This window comes from Artibeus jamaicensis, unplaced genomic scaffold, assembly GCF_021234435.1.
Source record: "Artibeus jamaicensis isolate MK-2021 breed Jamaican fruit bat unplaced genomic scaffold, CSHL_Jam_final contig_465, whole genome shotgun sequence".
In the NCBI taxonomy this organism is placed as follows: domain Eukaryota; kingdom Metazoa; phylum Chordata; class Mammalia; order Chiroptera; family Phyllostomidae; genus Artibeus; species Artibeus jamaicensis.
This window is the reverse complement of record NW_026521843.1, coordinates 1,903,535-1,920,448: the sequence shown is the minus strand read 5'-3', so window position 1 is coordinate 1,920,448 and position 16,914 is coordinate 1,903,535. Positions and strand designations below refer to the sequence as shown.

Genomic DNA, 16,914 nt, shown 5'->3' with positions numbered 1-16,914 from the left:
CAATATGCTTCTCGGGTGCGTTATTTGTAGCATCACGAACAACATGTTAGAATCTTTCTGCTCTTTGGAGCCCGTGTCAGCGGCTTCCCAGTGGGACTTGCTCTGGAGGGCTCTGTGCCATGTTCCCCTCCCTCTGTGAGTGGGATGCATCTGCCTGCTCAGGGGCCATCTAGCTGAGCCCCCCACCCCTCCCCCCGTGTGGCAGTCAGGGACCCAGCCACCAGGACAGAACACACCTGCTGTCCCGGAGGCTCTTCACTGTCCGTGAGCTCCCGGACCTGACCCCTGTCCTGGGGTCTGCAGCCCAGGGTGGGCACATCAGGTTGGGGAAGGTAGGGAGTCACAGCCTTCCTGAGAAAGTGGGTGTTTCTAACCAGAGGTCAAGTCCCAGCAAGACCACTCCGAGTCCAGAGGCCATGAGGGGCGCCCCGGGGCCAGGCGTGTGGCTCCCTTGGTGCAGAGAGCTGGACAGGAGCGCCGGAGAGAGAGCAGGTGACAGAAACGCTGGCCCTTCGGGATTGTCGAGTGAAGCAGGGCCATGGCGGTATACACACTCCACCACACTGACACAGAGAGCTGTCATGCTGGGGAAAGTTTAATATATTAGAATATCTTATAGAATATGAATAATATGTCCGAGCCACGTACAAGGGCTCTGAGATACACATGCACAGCTCCCCACCCCCTCGGACCGCCGAGGCACGCCAAAGACCAAGCTCTAAAATCTCAGGGTGCAAGCTGTCCCCCGCTAATCACAGCAGGTGGCGCGGTCTTTCCAACAGGGTTGGGCCGTGTGACAGACCGAGGCTGCCCAGGGGCCCCGCTGGGCCTCCATTCGCCCGCGTTGCTTCACGGCCCTCCGTGCGGGGCCCTCCGCTTGCTTCCAAACTCCAGACCGAAGCCCGACACCAGCCTGCATTTCAGATGATTCGGCCCAACGGTCCCACTCATGTTCACACGTAACAGGCACATTCCATATCACTTATCACTAAATAACAGAGATAATGCTCTTAAAGCCGATGTGCGATCACTAATGTCTGGATGTTTCCTAAGACAAAATTCCAATCAGAACATTAGAATGCAACTTCAGCGATAATTAACGGCGCACAAAACATCTGCCCTACCCCCTTTGACTGAGATGCCTTGGTTACATTGGCCATTTGCTTTCCTGATGAAAAGAGCATATTTCATAAGGCTGGAGATGCATACTTAAAACAGAAAAAGTAAAGCCAAGCATTATATAATTTAAACGTAAAGTGCATTGCAGTGCGACAAGTAGAAAAGATGAGCATTGGACGATTCTGAACACAGCCCTGTACATCCGCGAGGGCGTCAGGGAGGGAGCAGTAGAGTACCAGCAGCCGGAAATGGATTCAAGTCCTGTAGCTTATTGCTGATGTGCAGCTTGTTTTTAACTTGTTTTGTTTTGTTTCCCTTTGGGGACAGAGAAACACAGTCCTGTGCAGCGTGAGAAAGTCCACCTACGTCAGAGGATCCGGGGTGCGAATTCGGGTTTTGGAGGACGCTGGCAGAACCCCCGCTGGTGCCTCACCGGGCCTTCTGCGTCACCCACGCCTGCTCTTTCTCTTTGCCCTCACCCCTGGGAATGCTGGGAAGGTTGGCAAGTTACACACATGCTAAGTCAAAAGAATTCTTTTACATTCGTATGGATTATAGCAGCAGCATCATAGCTTAGATACTAGCAAAATCCAGAGGGGGGACCTTTCTCTTTTTTCATAAACACCTTGGCGCAGCAGCTGTTTTATTTGTTGGTGTGCTTTTTTCCTGTGGATAAATGATGAGTATCCAAGCCATGTATAAAGTGGAAAATGCATGAGGACTCAGTGGGACAGAAACCCTTCAGCTGAATTAGAAGGACTCAAAATTTGAAGTAGGAATATGTTTCCTGAGGAAAAAAGCAAACCTTTCAAAATCAACGTCTCAGAGACAGATCAGGAAGGGGACTTGCTGGCCAGCCCGGCCGTCACCCTGGGACAGCACGTGGAGAGGCCTCTGGGTTAAAATAGCTCTTCCTTTGTTTGGGAAAAAAATTTTCCATGATTTTGCCCCTTTGAAAGAATGACAGGAAATCATTATTTTACAGACCCTGGGACCCCGTCCCGGCTACACAAACAAGCTGCCTGGATGTTCCTGCCAGGAGAGAGTTCGGGGCCCTGGCGCTGTCTGAGTGACAGTTTCCCTCCTGGGGCTGGAGGAGGGAGGCAGGGACCCTGTCATTTTGACCTAGATCGTGCTTGACTTCAAGTGGCTTGGAGTTCCGTGAGAAACGTGATCCAGTGCCAAGTGTCACTGGCTTGAGGCCCAGGTTGGCCTGGGCTCCTCACCACACTCTTGTCCACTCTGGCCGTGAGCTCGGGCCAGTCCAGCGGGTGGGGGCAGCCACCTGCTCACATACTCACACGGCCTGAACAGTGGGCTCACACAACAACCCAGGCACAGACGCCTGGCCCACTTCACCTTGAAATGAAAAGTGTACCTTGGTTTTGCTAAGTACTTTGGAAGGAAAAGGAGAGCAAGAGAGAGAGAGTGAGAGCGTGCATTCAAGCAGCAGTCGCTCGGGCCCCTTCTGCCTGATCCCTGAGGACAGATGAGATGATACTTTCTAGGCCTGGAACATACCGACTGACTGTGAACTTGTGGACAGAGAGTCCCGGGTTGCAATGGCATAAAGGCAGGGGAGGGGACAGTGTTACAACATTTAGAAATTTTCAGGAGAGACCTTTTGTGATTTTTTTCAGATGTGAAAATCGGCACCTCAATATTTAGCAGAACAGAATTGAACTATGAAATGAACAAAGTAGGAAAAAATGGAAATGCGGGCATCACAGTGACAGTGCTCAAGAAACCAACCCCAAACCAAGCCAACTAACTGCAGTTACTGGGTTTGTACTACCCAAGGCGTTCAGCTACCCAAGTATGCGTTCGGGACCGCAGGTCACCACCCGCTATCATGCGAATCCAGAGATCAAATCTGGGGCCACTGAGAAGTGCCAGCAGGAGGCGCTGCAGACGATGGCAGCCAGAGGGGCCTCTGCGAGAGCCCCAGGTGGACGGGAGGCCGCTCCCTGCCAGCCCTACCAGTCCAGGTTCAGGTCCGCCTTGCTCCACACGTACTTCCCTCCGCGCTTGCGGAATGCCTCTTCGTCAAAGCCGCTGAACTTGATGGCTTCTTCCACGCCGACATCCAGGATGGACTTAGAAGGGTCCTTTCGCCCCTTTTGGCAGTTCAGGAAGCGCATCTACAAAATTCACGACAGAAATTGGGATATTTCTATAGTTACCCTGTAAAACTAGGATTTGGAGTTTAGTCCAAGGATCTTTTCGGTGTTGCGATCGCTTCCACAGGGCTCACTGAGAGCCGAGGGCCGGATGCTGCCCTGAGGGCACCGAACTCCCGGGCACCTGGTCTCCTGCCCTCTGGCTCGCCTCCGCCCTCGCAAACCCGTGGCCTCAGCTGAGTGCTTGACAAACGGAACTGCAGACGTGCCCCCCGAGGCCCGTGTCTTACCAGCTGTGCCCCATGACGACCCACACGTGAACGGCTGGCCCAGGACAAAGGCCGACTAAATGGTCCTGCTGGTCACACAGCCCTGGCCTCGCCACTTGATCAGTTTTTGAAAGATAACCTTGTAATTCATGGGAAATACTCACGTATTCATCCAGAATCAGGTAGGAATCCTTCATCTGCAAAGGAGAGATGAAGTTCAAAGTTAGTTCCGAGTGTGAGTCTCAGTACGTGTGTTCAACACTCCACCCCACGAGGCTCGCGGGGTGTTTTCACTTGTTCCAGGCTCAGCAGTCCCTGCGTTGCTTGTGGGTCTTCGGGTGTGGCCCTCACGGGGGAGCCTCCCCCACCAAGCACATCTCTGGGGGCGGCTGCTTGTGCCCCAAAGGCTGGATTCTCTGCCCCGTGGGGTCCAATGTCACCCCGAAACTCCTCTGATGGTGAAATCTCCAGGTCCATCCCCCCATTTCCTCAGGTGGTGGGAGAGCCCTGCTCTTCCTTATCTGATTCTCCTGGGGGGCTGATTCCACCCGGCCTCTAGCGTCCCTCTTTTCACTGCATCTGTTGCCAGAGAAAGATCACAACAGCCGTCCGGGGGGGCACTCGGCACCAACGGGGCACCTGGGCCTCGTTCCGAGACCCCGAAGGTGGAGGGGGCCCAGCCAGGAGACTGCACCCCGCTCTCCTGGAGCCCTCCGCTGAGTGACCCTGCAGAGCCCTCGGGGAGAGACGTCCCTCTTTGGACCCAGTCCCCCAGTGCGCTGGGGAAGCAGACCACGCTGGGTACCACCTTGTCGTTGCACTCGGGCACCAGGCAGGACACGTCGCGGTGGCGGTCCAGGAACCCCTGGAACTCCTCCTCGGTGATGACGAACTTCTCGGCCTCGCGCAGAGCCCCTTCTCCCACGTTCTCGCCCTCGATGAGGAGGCACTGGAACACCTGAGCACACGGGGTGCCTCGCGTCACCACCCCGCCAAGCTCAGTCCCCGGACCTGTGCTGCCTCCCACCGAGGAACATTCCAGAAAGACGTTGCTCTGGGGGGACGAGAGCGCGCGCTGCCATTTAGGAAGCATGGAGATTTTTAAGATGTAGACTCACAAAAACAGGCCTGGATTTTACATTTGATCGAGTCTTAGAATCTAACTTTTTAGACCACAGGGTAAGGAGCACTCAGTGAAGGGCCTGCGGGCCACAAGAAAACACTGAGAAAATAAGCAAATCATTTGCAATCCCCGAACCAGGAAATAAGTGCTTTCAAAATGCTGTCATTGCCACTGGGTTTTAATACACCCTCCCGGAGGCCTCGGGAATGGACCAGCTAGAAGGACAGTTTTCCAAGGCCATGAATGTCGCTTTTCAGCATTCTTTTAAGTAAGTAAATGGGGGTATGTGCGTGTGATACATTGTTCCATCACAAGGAATGAATCATCTAAAAGGAAACCGGTCGCAGCGAATTCTTCAGGTGACCACAGGTGACGGCTAACCACGGGGCTGTAGGGTTTCCACGCGAGAGGGGGCTCTGTGCGGCACTTAATTACCTTTTCACTGGTGCACGAGCAAAAAATTATGCAAAAAGTGTAATTTTCATCACCCTAAATTTCACCTCCTTCACTCGCTCTGTCTCTCGAGCGCTCCCCAGGCCCCCCACTGCTGCCTGCGCCCCCCTGGCCCCTGGCCCGCCACTGTTTGCCTTGGGAGCCGTTTTCCTCTGGGAACACCAGCCACCTTCATGCCCACAGCTCCCACCCCTTGGGTCACAGGGCGGGCAGGCGGAGGCCTGGCGGGGAGGGGCGCCCCCACAAGGTCTGGGGTCCCCACCTGACTGGAGGACCCAATATTGAAGACACACACACACGGGCATTTCCCCTTGTGACTTTGGTGCCAGAACCCACCAGCCAGACTGCAAGGGGCTCTCGGGGGACAGCCAGGTCGTGGGGACTTGAAGAGAGTAGAGGGGGGTGGGACCGGAGGGGAGGGTCTGGGGGACCCTGCTCCGCAACATATAAAAAAAAGTAACATTTTCAGCTTCCCTTAACCCATTTCTGCATTTTTCAGGGTAACATCAGAAAAATAAGCTAATAGCCCCCTTCCCCACCTCTCCAGGTTTGTGCCGAATGCCGGCGTGGATTTAAACAGGCCCCGGGCAGCTTTGGAAGGAGTGGCTCTCTTCGTGGAGAGCCCTGGACCGGACTTTCTTCCCAGACCTTCCCCAGCCACAGACGTTCTGTCCGTTTTCCAGGGTGCAGCTGAGTAGCAGCCCCTACCGAAGCCCTCGGGGCACTCTGGCAAAATTGAACTCTGCCTGGTCCGTGCTCCTGTGTGGCCCCAGCCCACAGCTTACACTGCCCACGTCCCTGCTCCTTTCTCCTCCCTAGAACCCAGTTCTGCACCTGACCCTTGGTGGCAGGTCCTTGGAGTCCCAGACACACAGGTGAGTCAGCTCTGCAACGGTCACCAGGGAAGCCTGTGACGCATGTAGACTGGTGCCAGCCCCTGCTAATGTCTACCCGCCCTGACCCCTGGCCCAGGTCCCTATTTCATGGGCGTGGGGTCAAGTCCAGGAAGCTGGGTTTTTTTCTGTTTGTTTGCTTGTTTGTTTTAAACAGTCTCTGAGTTGATTCTGAAGAACAGCCAGGGGTAGGAAACGTTACCTTATCATTATCGGCAAGTGTGGCCACACTGTGGGCGTTGTACCTTGAGTGGGCGTGTGTCTTTGACCTTCAGACTTTCAGTATCTGATTTCGGGGCAGCCGAGAAGCATAGCCCTTGGTGAATGAATTTTGCTACGACTTGGGAATGGCCGTGCCTGCACTACCTTTTAATAATTCAGTGAAAAAATGTATTAACGGAGTGTGTGAAGAACACACGCCCATTCATTAACAAGCCAAGAGCTGTAAGAATAAATCCAGTGCTGTCCCCGTTAACACATATGGAGGAGGCTTTCTGTGGGAGCCTTCTTCAGAGCATCTCCACGCACCTAGCGTATCTCTGGCCTTTGTCCTCAGAATATTCCAGAAGGGAATTAGCCCTAGTTTTGAGGACAACTGAGGCAAAGAGAATCGAAGCAGTTTCAAGCTGAGCAGATAGAAGACAGACCAAGGAGCCGGCTTCCCGGCTGGTACGGCGGCTTCTGACGCCTCTGGGTCCTCGAAGTTTTCCGCTTCCCGGAGGCGGTTTTTCCCCCGGGACAGGTTAAAATGATGGTCAGCAGAAGCAGCCCTGCACTCACCTTCCAGCGGACGGGGTTCAGCTCCAGGATGTGCTCTCTCATGTCCTCGTCCACATTGAAGCGGGTGATGACCGAGTTGATCTTGAAGGCCACCCTGTAATCTCGGCACCACTTCCGCAGCTTCCGGAGGTTCTCCACGTGGTTTATCTTCCCTTGCCCGCGGCCGATGAGGACATTCACGTCCTCGTTGAAGCTGTCACAGGAGATGGCCAGGATGTCCAGGTATTTGCCTGAAGGAAAACGAGCATCCTTAAGACATCCATCCAGGGACCAAGTCCTTGCGGCTGTTTTCATATCTTGTGCTAAAACATCCCTGGTCTGTACTCATGCTTTCATTTCTTAAAAGGAAAAGAAGAAGCCTTTTTCCTCATACCCCCACACTCACTGAAGTGTGTGTTCTACTGGGCACTCCTGTCCACCGACTGTGACAACTAGACACCTGAGGAGAGGACGGCCACGCTGGCATTCGGTGTGAGCTCGCTCCAAGGCGCTTCCTCCAGGGGTCCCATTAGCTCCGCCCGGGCCCTGAACTTCTGAGACAGGCCGGCACTTGGGCCTGTGTGCACTGGCCGGCCTGCTCCTTTTCCGGTCACAGAAGTGCGACCGCTCAGCCACCCTCCTGTTTCGACTCTCTGCCTCCTTCCTGACCTCTGTTTCATATCTGATTCGGCAACTAACCCCCCACAGAGACCCTACAGAGTGCAGAGTGTGATCCTGTTAGACGCCGAGAAAGCCCAGACAACTCGGGTTTGGGGGTGCAGAGCTCAGCCGCTCCCCGAAACAGCACATAGGAGCAGCCATGCCCGGGCACCCTCGCGGGGCACAGGATCAGCTTCGTGTCCCCTCTCCCCTCACTCTCTGCCCCACCCCCTGCTCCCCCGTGTCTCCTGTTCCTCCTTCAACTTCCCCTGCTGCTCCAAACCACCCGCCTGGCTCTCCTACGATCTTTGTATTATTTTCATTTCGATACAGTTTACATTCAATACCAGTCTGTACTGGTTCCAGACACCCAGGGAAGCGGTTGGAAAATCACGTCCCAGACAGGGTGGCCCCCCATCACCTGTCTCTAAAGCATGGCCGTTCTCTGCACCTGACCAGCCACGTCCCTGCACTTGACCAAGTGTGAGTCTCCCTGGCTCTCGGGGCCACCGCAGGGCAGACCACAGATGTCACTGCTTCCAACTGCTCTCCAATGACAGGAAACAGGAGGTATAGACTCGGTGAGACAACCGTGCCAGTCCAATCACTTACTTTAGATAAGAGTAATTTAAAGAATGGTTATTTCTGCAAGTATTTAAAAAAACTAAACATGAATAGCAAAGGAGCAGTGAGGCGGGGCTGTCACCGGCGGCGGTGTTTGTGGCCCCTGACGGCTGTTAAGCTGATCCTCAGTGCTCCTTCTGGCTGTCACAGTACCTCGGACCAGGGTGTTCTCTTATCTCTCTGGCCAGGCTGGTTTGGGGGCAGCTCTGCAGAACGTAAACACCCCAAACCCAATGCTCCTCTTGAAGAGAGATTGATGTGAGCATGTTTGGTGGCCCCCACCCGGGCCCCCACAGGCCTGGCCCGAGGCCCGGACTGGGCCTGGAAAGGCAGCCCTGCCCGCAACAGCAGGTGCCCGGGAAGCCCCAGAGGAAGCTCACCGTAATCCATGAACCACTTCTCTCGGATCAGGCTCCCGTTGCTGACGATGCTCACGCTGGGCAGGCGCAGGCGCTCTTTGCAGTACTTCACCAGCTGGCCCAGGTACTCGCCCCGGTTGTGGAGGAACGGCTCCCCGCCCGAGAAGTTGATCTTCTCCATGCCTGGTGGAGGGAAAATGCGAGTTGTCCTTTTCTGTCTCCACGCCGCAGACATTGCGGTGGTATTCATAGCAGGAGCCGTGTGTTCTCCACGTCACAGACAGGACGTAAAATCCCTCATCATCCTCCCCTCCCCAAGTCCAGTCCCCCGTCAACCCCATGTTGGTGGATACTGTGTATGTAGGCCAGAGTGTCACACACACACAAATCGCCTGAAGTTGTTTGTCTTTCCTTCCTGGTGTTGAACCAGATGCATGTAATGTAGGTCACCAGTTACAGAGACGAGAGCGTCCCCGAGAAGCTTGAGGGTGCGAAGAGGCAACACAGAGAATTGCCAAGCAGAACCCTCACCCCCTCCCCATCCAGAACAACCTAGAATGCTCATGTGTTTTACAGTAGATTTGTATTCAGCAGCTTGGCACACAAAATGTTCCAGGTGAGATCACCCCTCGCTGTGAGTTTTATGGGCCTTGCTTATTGCCTTCTAGGTTTTTATAGCTTCATTCAGACGTCTGATAACACTCTGAAACACACAACCCTTTCTAAGGACACAGTTTTGCTCCTCCAGAAGCTTTCTTTCGGGCGCTCTGAAATTTCAAGATGGTGGCCTCGTGGTGGTGCACCACATGCTGCTGAGCTGCCGAGAACGCTGCCCACCTATCCGTGCACGCAGCAAACCCTGTGCCCTTGAACCAGTGAACACGGAGCGTGCCGGCTTCATTTCTGCAGGGGACTGTCATGCAGCCTTGAAAAACGCTATAGTGCCCCAGTTTCCAGGCCCCGGGTAGAGGGGGCAGTTCCTCTCCTCAAACAGCCCTTTAAGTGGCACCCCACATGCACCGTCTCGGTCACCTGATCTGGGTCCCTGCACAGGGCCCTGGGCGTCCCCGGGCCCAGAGAGCCGGGGGCAGTGCCTTCGGCCAGGGTCTCTGGGCGACACAGAAAGGCTCTGGCCGGGCCACAGAGCCCCAGTGAAGGCTTCTGCCCAGACGTCCCCTCCCCGCCTGGTGACTGGACCCAGGAACTGCCCTGGGCTCCCGTGGCAAGGTGTGCTCTCCCCAAGGATGTGTCTAAGAAGGGCTGTCCCACCTGCCACCTGGCCCAGAGCAGTCCTGGGTGAGGGCACCCCAGTCACACCAGGTCACAGGGGTTTCAGCCCCAGCTGTGTCCTGATGGGACAGTGATGACTGGTGTCACCCCCCTACTTGTGGGTGAGGAGGCTCCTTGTGGACAGTTGTTATGATCCCGCAGAACAGGGTGTTTTCACCCAAGGGTGACCTGCGTGCCCCGTCGAGGTGCTCGGTGAGTTTGAGGAGCAGGGGTGGAGGGGACGGAGAAACAAGAGCCCTGAGGGGACAGGGGTAGAGAAGTGGTGACTCTCTCAGAGCAGGAACCACCGGTTTAAGGCGGGGTCAGCGTGCGGGGAGCCACCACAGTGTGGTTCACGGCTGGTAAAGTCTACCGGTCTTCTCTTCAAAGAGCCAGAGAAGTAAGTCTGATAGAATCCTTCTCAGCCAGACCTCTAAATTTTAAGTTTAAATCTATAGTACGTTTAAACACAATGTGAATTTTAATTTTAATGTAAGTTGAAATATTTGATTATTACCTGAGCATTTTCCTCTAATAGCCAGAAATCTCACTCACAGGACACGTCCCCTGTACCAAACCTTAACCATTTTAATTCTCTTTTCTTTTTGCAGCTCAGCTTGGGTGTTTTTTTCTGCCTTGTCTTCCAGATTGCCGATTCGATCTTCCGCTTCTTCTAACCTGCAGTTTACTCCTCCCAGTGTGTCACTCATTTCAGACATTGCATTCTTCCTTTCTGACTGGTCCTTTTTGTATGGTGCCCCTGTCTTTTTTCAGCTGTTGGGGGTCCTCACAGCCTTCACTCTAAACTCTGGACCTGACACGTTGCTGGCCCCCATTTCACTTCGTTCTGGAGGGTCCTCTCGGTCCCTCGTTTGCAGCCTATCTATCTGTCTGCTCACTTTGCCTGCCCTTTTGCGGCTGCTTCTCTGTGTAGGTGGGTCTGCAAAGACTCTGGTTCAGTCCCATGCCAGACGCTGCCCGTGACTGGCTCTGGGCCACCTGTTTGGAGCCCTCAGCGATCCACAGCGTGTGGGTCCCTCTGCTCGGCCCGGGTGTGTGTGGAGAGGATCAGGCCGCACACGGAGGCTGACTTCTACCAGCACTGCACCCAGGGAAGGGTCAACTCAAGTCCCAACGTGCCCAGAGCCCTGCCTCTGCTTGTAGGTTTTCTGTTAGGCTTGAGCACCATAGTGGCCTCCAGCTGTGCTCCTCAGAGCCGGGGGTTCAGCTCTGCAGGGTGGGGTGGGAGGGGACCTGCAGTGGGGGCTACTGCTCCCCCTCAGGCTCTTGTCCCATGCGGAGGAGCAGTCTGCCTGGAAAGATGGCTTCCGCGGCGTGCGGAATGACTCAGCACAGGGGTCCTGGTGGCCGGCCCCCTCAGCTCTGTCCCCAGAGCCCCCCACCCCAGGCTCCTTCTGTGTCTCTAGTCCCCTCTGCCCAGGCGGAGTGGCTGCAAACAGAATTCTGTGGGGGCCCTTTCAGAGGCTCTGGGCCTCTCTTCTTGGTGGACAGAAACCTGGCTGCTTCCACAGCTGGGTATCCTTAGGGTTCCTTTCCTGATTCTGGTTCTCCAGGCTGGGGGTCTCGGCGTGGGGCTCAGGACCCCACGGTTCTCAGAGGGAACGCACCCAGCCACTGGAACATCCCACCCGTGGGAGCCCAGCCAGGCCTCTCGCTCCTTCTCCGCACTCCCTCCCAGTCTCAGTGTGGTGACGTCTTCCTCCCATAAGTCCTTGGTTACAAGGCTCCTTCCTCTCCAGCTAGTGGTCAGCTGCTTATTCGGGACAGTTTTCCCATAATTTTGCTCTAATTCCAGTTTGGTCCTGTGAGGAGGTTAGTGTAGTTCTCACCTACTCTGCCCTGTCCTGGGTCCTCCACTCTAACCATTTTAGTTCACTGGGCTTTTATTGACTAAAAACTGAGAAGTCATTATGGGAAAGTATTCATTACAACTCTTTACAATAGGTTATAAAAATACAGAAGCATTCAGTTGTGTGTGCCTTGTAAGAAAGTTTGAGGTTGGTATAGGAGCTATTATTGTTATCTACATTTTAAAGGTTATTAAACTGATATTCAGAAAAGTTAGACCTGCGGACAAACCTGGTACCCAAGGAACTCAAGCCCAGGTTTGTGACTCAAGACTCAGAGACCCTTCCACAAGACAAGATGGCTTCTCATTCATTCACTCACCCGTCACTAGTGCACCTGTTCTGAAACCTGTTTAGGGCCCTAGGAGGTTCGAGGCACTGCTAGGCACGAAGACACAGAGACGCTGAGGCTCAGCCTGGGAACTCAGATGCTTCGAGGACTCAGATGTTTACAACGAATGGGCCAGACCAAACACAGGGTGCAACTTCAAAACTGCCCTGATACGCACGTGTAACAAGGGCCATGGGATCAGGGATGGAGGGGAGAGGCTCTGGATTCTGCCCACAGAGGACCAGGAGCTTGGAAAGCTTGCTGACAGAGACTGGGGCAACCAGCCTCGCAGGAGGAGAGAGAGCGACCTGGTCACCTGGGCTTGGTGGGGCAGGTGTTAGGGGTGTGGGGGGTGGAACTTGCTGTGGCTAAGGCTCAGGGGAGGTACGGCCTTGGGGTGAGGGAGTTGGTGGAAACTCAGAGCTTGCCAAGGGCCTTGAAGCCTTTGCTGCTGAGTGTGAGGCTGTGGACCAGGCAAGACAGTCAGGAGGAAGCATCCAGGCGCCTCAGGTGCAACTTGGCACGAGGGTGTGCCTTCCTGCCGGCCCGGCAGGGACAGGGAGAGGGAATGCAACCACCCTGCTGGGAATGGTGACGCCCCAGGTGGGACCCCACAGGACGGCCTGGCAGGCCTGCCCTCGGCTGGGCTGTGGAACGGGGAGGCGGGGGGAGGACCAGTCATACCCGATAAAATGCGAACTATGCAACGGGATCACACAGAGCGCCAGATCGGGCAGAACCTGTCCGCTCGCTGGAAGATAAGCAGGGGGTTTGCCTGCGGGAAACTGGCAGCAGCTGGGGGAGAGCAGCCCCTCCCGGGCTGCGAGGTCTCCGTCCCTAAGTGGGCAAACTGGTTCCCTGCCCCGGGTCTGGAGACGGACCTTCGGGAGGGGGGCAACCGTGTGCTCACGTGCTTTACTTCCTTGAGAAAGGTCAGACCCCTTGAGAGAAAAGGAGGCGGCCATGCTGCTGAAGTCGCCAGTCTGGGGGTGCTCTGGGACAGACAGGAGGACGAGGAGTGAGGGGGGCAGCGGTGGAGAGGAAGACACTGCCCCGACGGGGCCAGGCCCCGCTCCCTCGGATGCGGGCGTGAGGACCACGCAAGCTCACTGCGGGCTGAGCAGATGTTGGAGCTGCAGCGTCTCTCAGGCTCCTAATGCAGACTGGAAGGCGCCACCAGGGCTCCTCGGTGGCAGGCCATTTGTCCTGGTTTCGGACTGGCTTCTTCACCATGGCAGGGAAACCCTGACCCACCACTGCTTTGGACGAACGCAGGGAGTGCCACAACCTGCCTGCCGATTGGATGCTGGTGCCCATGACCATGTCCATGCCGCAGCACTGGCCGCCCCGCTGACCGCCATGCTGGTTGCCCCACTGACTGACCTGCTGGTCACTGATCTGGCCGCCCTGCAGACCACCCCGCTGACCGCTGTGCTGGCTGCCCCGCTGACCGACCTGCTGGTCGCCGATCTGGCCGCCGATCTGGCGGCTCTGTTGGCTGCCCTTCTGGTCGCCCTACTGACACCCTTCGGGTCACCCCGCTGACCGCCCTGCCGGCCGCTCCGCTGGCCAACCTGCTGACCACCTCTCGGGTCGCCCCGCTGACCACCCCGCTGGCTGCCCCCACTGATCGCACCACTGACCGCACCGCTGACCCCTCCACTGGCCGCCCAGCTGGCCGCCCTGTTGGCCACGCCTAGGGTCGCCCCGCTGACCGCACCGCTGATCGCCCCTCTGGTCGCCCCACTGACGCCCCTGCTGACCACCCTCTGGTCGCTCATCAGGTTGCCTCGCTTACTGCCCCGCTGACCGCCCCTCTGGTCTCCCCGCTGACCGCCCCACTGACTGCCCCACTGACCGCCCCACTGGTCGCCCCGCTGACCGCCCGCTGATCCCACCGCTGGCCACCCCGCTGGCTGTCCCGCTGACCACCCCTCAGGTCACCCCGCTGACCACCCCGCTGGCACCCCGTTGACCACCCACTGACTGCCCCTCTGGTCGCCAAGCTGACCGCCCGCTGACCACCCGCGGATCTCACTGCTGGCCGCCCCACTGGCCGACCTGCTGACCACCCCTCTGGTCGCCCCGCTGACCACCCTCTGGTCGCTCATCAAGTCGCCCCGCTTAATGCCCCGCTGACTGTGCCTCAGATCGCCCCTCTGGTCACCCCGCTGACTGCCCCGCTGACTGCATCTCTGGTCACCCCGCTGACCACATCGCTGGCCGCTCCTCGGGTCGCCCCTCTGCTGACCGCCCCGCTGGCCACTCTGCTGGCGCCCAACTGACCAACCTGCTGGTTGCCACTGGGGCTGTCCCACTGGCCACCCCGCTGACCGCCATGCTAGCTGCCTTGCTGACCACCCCAGTGGCCGCCGCGCTGGTCATCACCAGCTCCAGGGTCAAGACAACCTGGGTGCTCATCCACCAAGTCAGAAACAGCGTCTACCTGCCCGCACCCTGTGCTGGGAGATGCCTCGGGTCCTCCATGTCCCGTGGGCGCCGGTCCCCCGCCTGCCCTTCCTCCGCAGGCTGCCCGGTTTCCCCGGCCGAGACTCACCCGCCTCCTTCAGCAGCCGCAGGCCCCGCTGAGCCTCCTCCAGCGGCAGCACGAAGGACGTCTTGGCCGTGTGGAAGCAGAAGCCGCACTTGTAGTTGCACTGGCGGGTGAAGTGGTAGTTGACGCTGGTGGGGGTCAGAGGCTCATCATCCTCACTGCTGTCCTCCTCCTCGTCCTCACTGCTGGTGTCCTGGGCTCCTCTCCGGGGCCGCCGCCGCCGCCCCTTGTCCGTGTCCACCAGCCAGGCGGGCAAGGGGACCAAGCTGCCCACCAGGGCGGCCAGGACCTTCCAGAGCAGCTTCACCACAAACAGGAGGAGATCGACGAAGAACATGGTGCCGCTGCCTGTGGCTGTCCTGCCGCCCAGGGACTCCCTTTATATGTGCACAGGCGAAGCGTCACATGGCAGGTGGACACACCTCCCACCAGTGACGCTCCGCTGAATCTGAGTTTCAATTTTTCTGTTCATGAAAATGAAAGTTGGAGCAGCGCCAAGGCTGGCGGCCCCGAGTTCGGGCAGGAGCTTCCTGTGTCTGCCTGGGGACCCGCCCACAGCCTGTGCCTGGGCACAGGTCAAGGCACTGCCACCCCTTTGCTCCTGGGGCGCAGAGTGTGGGGCTGCCGAGAGAGCCACGGCTGGCGTGGCCCCGTTACCCACGCGGGCACCACAGTTGGGAGCCACGGCCCCCTGCCCCTCCCACACTGGGCTGTGGGGGAAAGTCAGTCGTGGGGCCCAGATGGTGGGAACAGCGGCGACCCCTGCTCCCTGGCACGCCCACGCGGCACGCGCCAGCACATCAGGACACGCGTGGCCTCGCTGCTTCCTGAGCTGCTCACCTCCACTCACGCTTTGTCACGGTGTGAGAATCCAGGCATTTATTGCCCTTCCCGGCTTTTCTCCACCATCTTTCACACAGGGCAGGAGAACCAGTGCTGTTCTAAGATGCTCCTCAGTGACAAGCATCGCGGTGGCTGGCTACAGATTTTTACGGTTTTCTTAGAAAGCGTCACTGAATTTTGTACCAAAGGAGTCTCTCCTTCAGCCCCCGCTGGTCCGGTCTGCGTCAGAGTGTGCGGTCTCCGGTCCGTGGGAGGCGTGTGAAGGTTGGCGTGTCTGAGGGTGGGCGCCGCTGGACCCTCTGCCCCGAGCTCATCGCTGGCCAGCCTGTGGCTGCGAGTCCGTTTTTACTCCCCAGATATACTTCATTATCTGTGAGCCCAGAGAGCTCATGAGATCCCCTGGGGTGTGGGGGCCGCTGAGCTCGGGCGTGGACGTCGGCCAGTGCCAGTGAGGGCGGGCCGGGCCGGTGCTCCCAGGGCTGTGATCTAGGGAGACAGAGCCCCTGTGTGTGGGCCAGAAGGGAAACTGAAAGCCAAGTGTGCTGGCCGGCTCCCCAGAAGTGGGCGGGTGCCAAGTGTCTGCAATCGCAGCCAGATGTTTGTAAACTCTCAGCACATTTGGGGCCACGGCAGGATCAGTTTTTTTTAAATGTATTTATTTGTAGAGGGGAAGAGAAGGAGATAAGGAGAGAAATATCAGTGTATGGTTGCCTCTCCTGTGTTCCCTGCTGAGAACTGGTCTGCAACCCAGACATGTGCCCTGACTGCGAATCGAACCTCAATTCTCTGGTTCTCAGGCCCGAGCTCAAACCACTGAGCTACACCAGCCACAGCAGGATCCGTTTTAACCACATCACATAAGTGTGGCGAAATGAAAAGCCAATCCGCCTGAATTTCAAGTCCAAGGGCTGGGGGGAGACCCAGAGTGTGACCTCGCAGGCTTTTGAAACCAAACCGTTACAGTGTGAATTCTAGTTCGGCTGATAATATTGAGTTTGGGGTAAATTTCTGTGCCTGCTGGATTGGTTAACACATGTGGGAAGTAGGGGTATTAGCGTCTAACTCACACAGGACATTTTAAGGATTAAATGGCGTAACACATACTGTGCACTGAGAATACCGGGGGGCAGAAGACACCAGAAATGCCTGCGCACAGGGAGCGAGGTACGCCCGGCACTGGGTTCCCTTCCTTTGCACAGACTTATGTTCCGCCTGGGGAATCTCCCATCACACGGGGCATGAGGGGCCAAACTGGGATTTAAAAACTCACCATGCCGCTCAATAATGGCTTGTTATGATCACATCAGTCTATATCATTGCTTTTTTAAAAACAGTGAATTCCAATATTCAAGATATTTCCTTCTTCCTAGGCTAATGCTCCTGAGGAGAGGCTGTTACTACTCCTGAAGCTGTCCGGTCCAGGTCAGTTCCTCTCCCGCATCCGTTCACTCAGTCCTCTGTCCAGGCCTTCTTTCCTCCCTCCCTTCTTTCCTTCAGCAAGCGTTTGTGGGGGCCGCATGTGTATCAGGGAAAAGATGAACAGAGACAAAAATATAAATGAAATAAAGGAGCCCAAGTCCCTTCCTGGCCCAGAGCTCATGGACGTCACAGGCCCTGTGGTATTTTTTGAACCTGTGCTTGGTTCCTCCTAACTTGTCTTTCTCTGTCCA

The 16,914-nt window shown here is 56.7% G+C and overlaps 1 protein-coding gene across 1 annotated transcript; it reads right to left on the bottom strand.

The window, feature by feature from the left end:
• Positions 1-577: 577 nt before the first annotated feature.
• RSAD2 (radical S-adenosyl methionine domain containing 2) lies at positions 578-15,710 on the bottom strand. The gene is made up of 6 exons (XM_037151811.2): positions 14,405-15,710; positions 8,401-8,562; positions 6,758-6,987; positions 4,317-4,466; positions 3,673-3,705; positions 578-3,260 (listed from the first exon to the last, which is right to left on the bottom strand). Exons 1-6 carry the CDS (start codon positions 14,736-14,738, stop codon positions 3,096-3,098), a joined length of 1,074 nt encoding a protein of 357 aa, XP_037007706.1. The 5' UTR covers positions 14,739-15,710; the 3' UTR covers positions 578-3,095.
• Positions 15,711-16,914: the final 1,204 nt, after the last annotated feature.